A 1376-nucleotide genomic window follows, 5' to 3' on the forward strand; every position below is an offset into this window, starting at 1 on the left:
CTACGTGTTTCGACGTTACATCCTGAGGATGACGTTGTAACATCCAAACACGTAGAGTTGTCAACTTTTTGAAGGCCATAGATAGGCCTAAATAAAATGTTTTTAACTGTGTACCAGCTTAATGTTCGATATTATTTATGATTTTAACATCCTGAATGTTTAAATATCACAAAATAAAAGTTCAAACTTCCCTAGTGTTCACTATAAAATAAGTTTAACTTGTGTCGACGTGAACAACAAAAGACAATTTGGTCCTTAAAGGTCATACTTACACATTGTAAAGATGGGAAAACATTAATTGAGAACAAGTAATTAATATCATTAAAGTATTTTAACTAATAATTCCATATCTAACATAACTAGTTTCATGTTTGCTGTCCACACAAACAAATAAAAATCTATAAATCTATTTTTATCTTAGAATACATTTTTGTAGTACAACTGTTGTTTCGGCTGCACTAAGTTGACCGAGACAAGAGAATTTACTTAAGGAATTTTGACAAAAAGTATAAATAAGCCTTTCGGTAATAATCAGAGACAAACAGTCTCGGGCAAAAATCAAATAACTACTCAAATTTCCTTTAGTTAATTACAACTAAACTGCAGAAAAATAATACTTCAACAAGTTTTCACTAGAGGGCTAATAAAGTCAGTTAATGTTCTACTCAATACACTTATACAATAAACTTTCAGCTTACTTGTATAAACAGATGCAAGAAATGGTAATAAAAAAAGAAAGCGACGTTTATACATATTACAAGATTTTGTACAACACCCGAGAGCAGTCTACAACAAATACTGGATTTTACAAAATTTTCAAATATGACTGGGAATTATTTGAAATATTTCCATCGTACTCATTAATAAATGACACTATTTTAACAATGACATTTGTGTCAAACTAAAACTAAGAAATAACCAACCTTTAAGTACCCAAATAAAACTATCAATTAGCTATATATATTAAAGATTTTATAGTTTTACACGTAGAAAAGGTTTTGTTAGTCAGAATTGTTAAGTAACAAACATTATTATATCAGATAATAGAAGGAAGTTAATATTGTTACGTACAAATCTTTGTTCAGACTTTTTGGTATCTTTACACATCTCTTTAAATTTCTTTTCTATATGGGCTGGCTTATCTTTCATTTCAGGATCCAAGGACTTTTCCAACCTTTTCAGAAGCTCTACACAGACTAAAAGGAAAAACAGATTTTTTAAATATAGTATACAAAAGTTATTCTATATCTGGTATCTACGTTCAATGATACATTTTCTATTATTATTCATTCATGTACCAACTTTTTCAGATAACGATGATAGTCCAGGTAGCCGTGGACTAATGGATTTCACAGTTACACCTATTCCATGGAATA

The 1376-nt window shown here is 29.4% G+C and overlaps 1 protein-coding gene across 1 annotated transcript in view; it reads right to left on the reverse strand.

Moving 5' to 3' along the window:
* Positions 1-1376, reverse strand: part of LOC106467331 (mesencephalic astrocyte-derived neurotrophic factor homolog) — a 9713-nt gene that overhangs the window by 2661 nt on the left and 5676 nt on the right. Inside the window, exon 2 of the mRNA XM_013927675.2 lies at positions 1072-1196. Coding sequence (XP_013783129.1) covers positions 1072-1196 — 125 coding nt within the window. The remainder of the gene's footprint in view (positions 1-1071; positions 1197-1376) is intronic.

This window comes from Limulus polyphemus, unplaced genomic scaffold (assembly GCF_000517525.1).
Source record: "Limulus polyphemus unplaced genomic scaffold, Limulus_polyphemus-2.1.2 Scaffold2570, whole genome shotgun sequence".
Taxonomy (NCBI): Eukaryota; Metazoa; Arthropoda; class Merostomata; order Xiphosura; family Limulidae; genus Limulus; species Limulus polyphemus.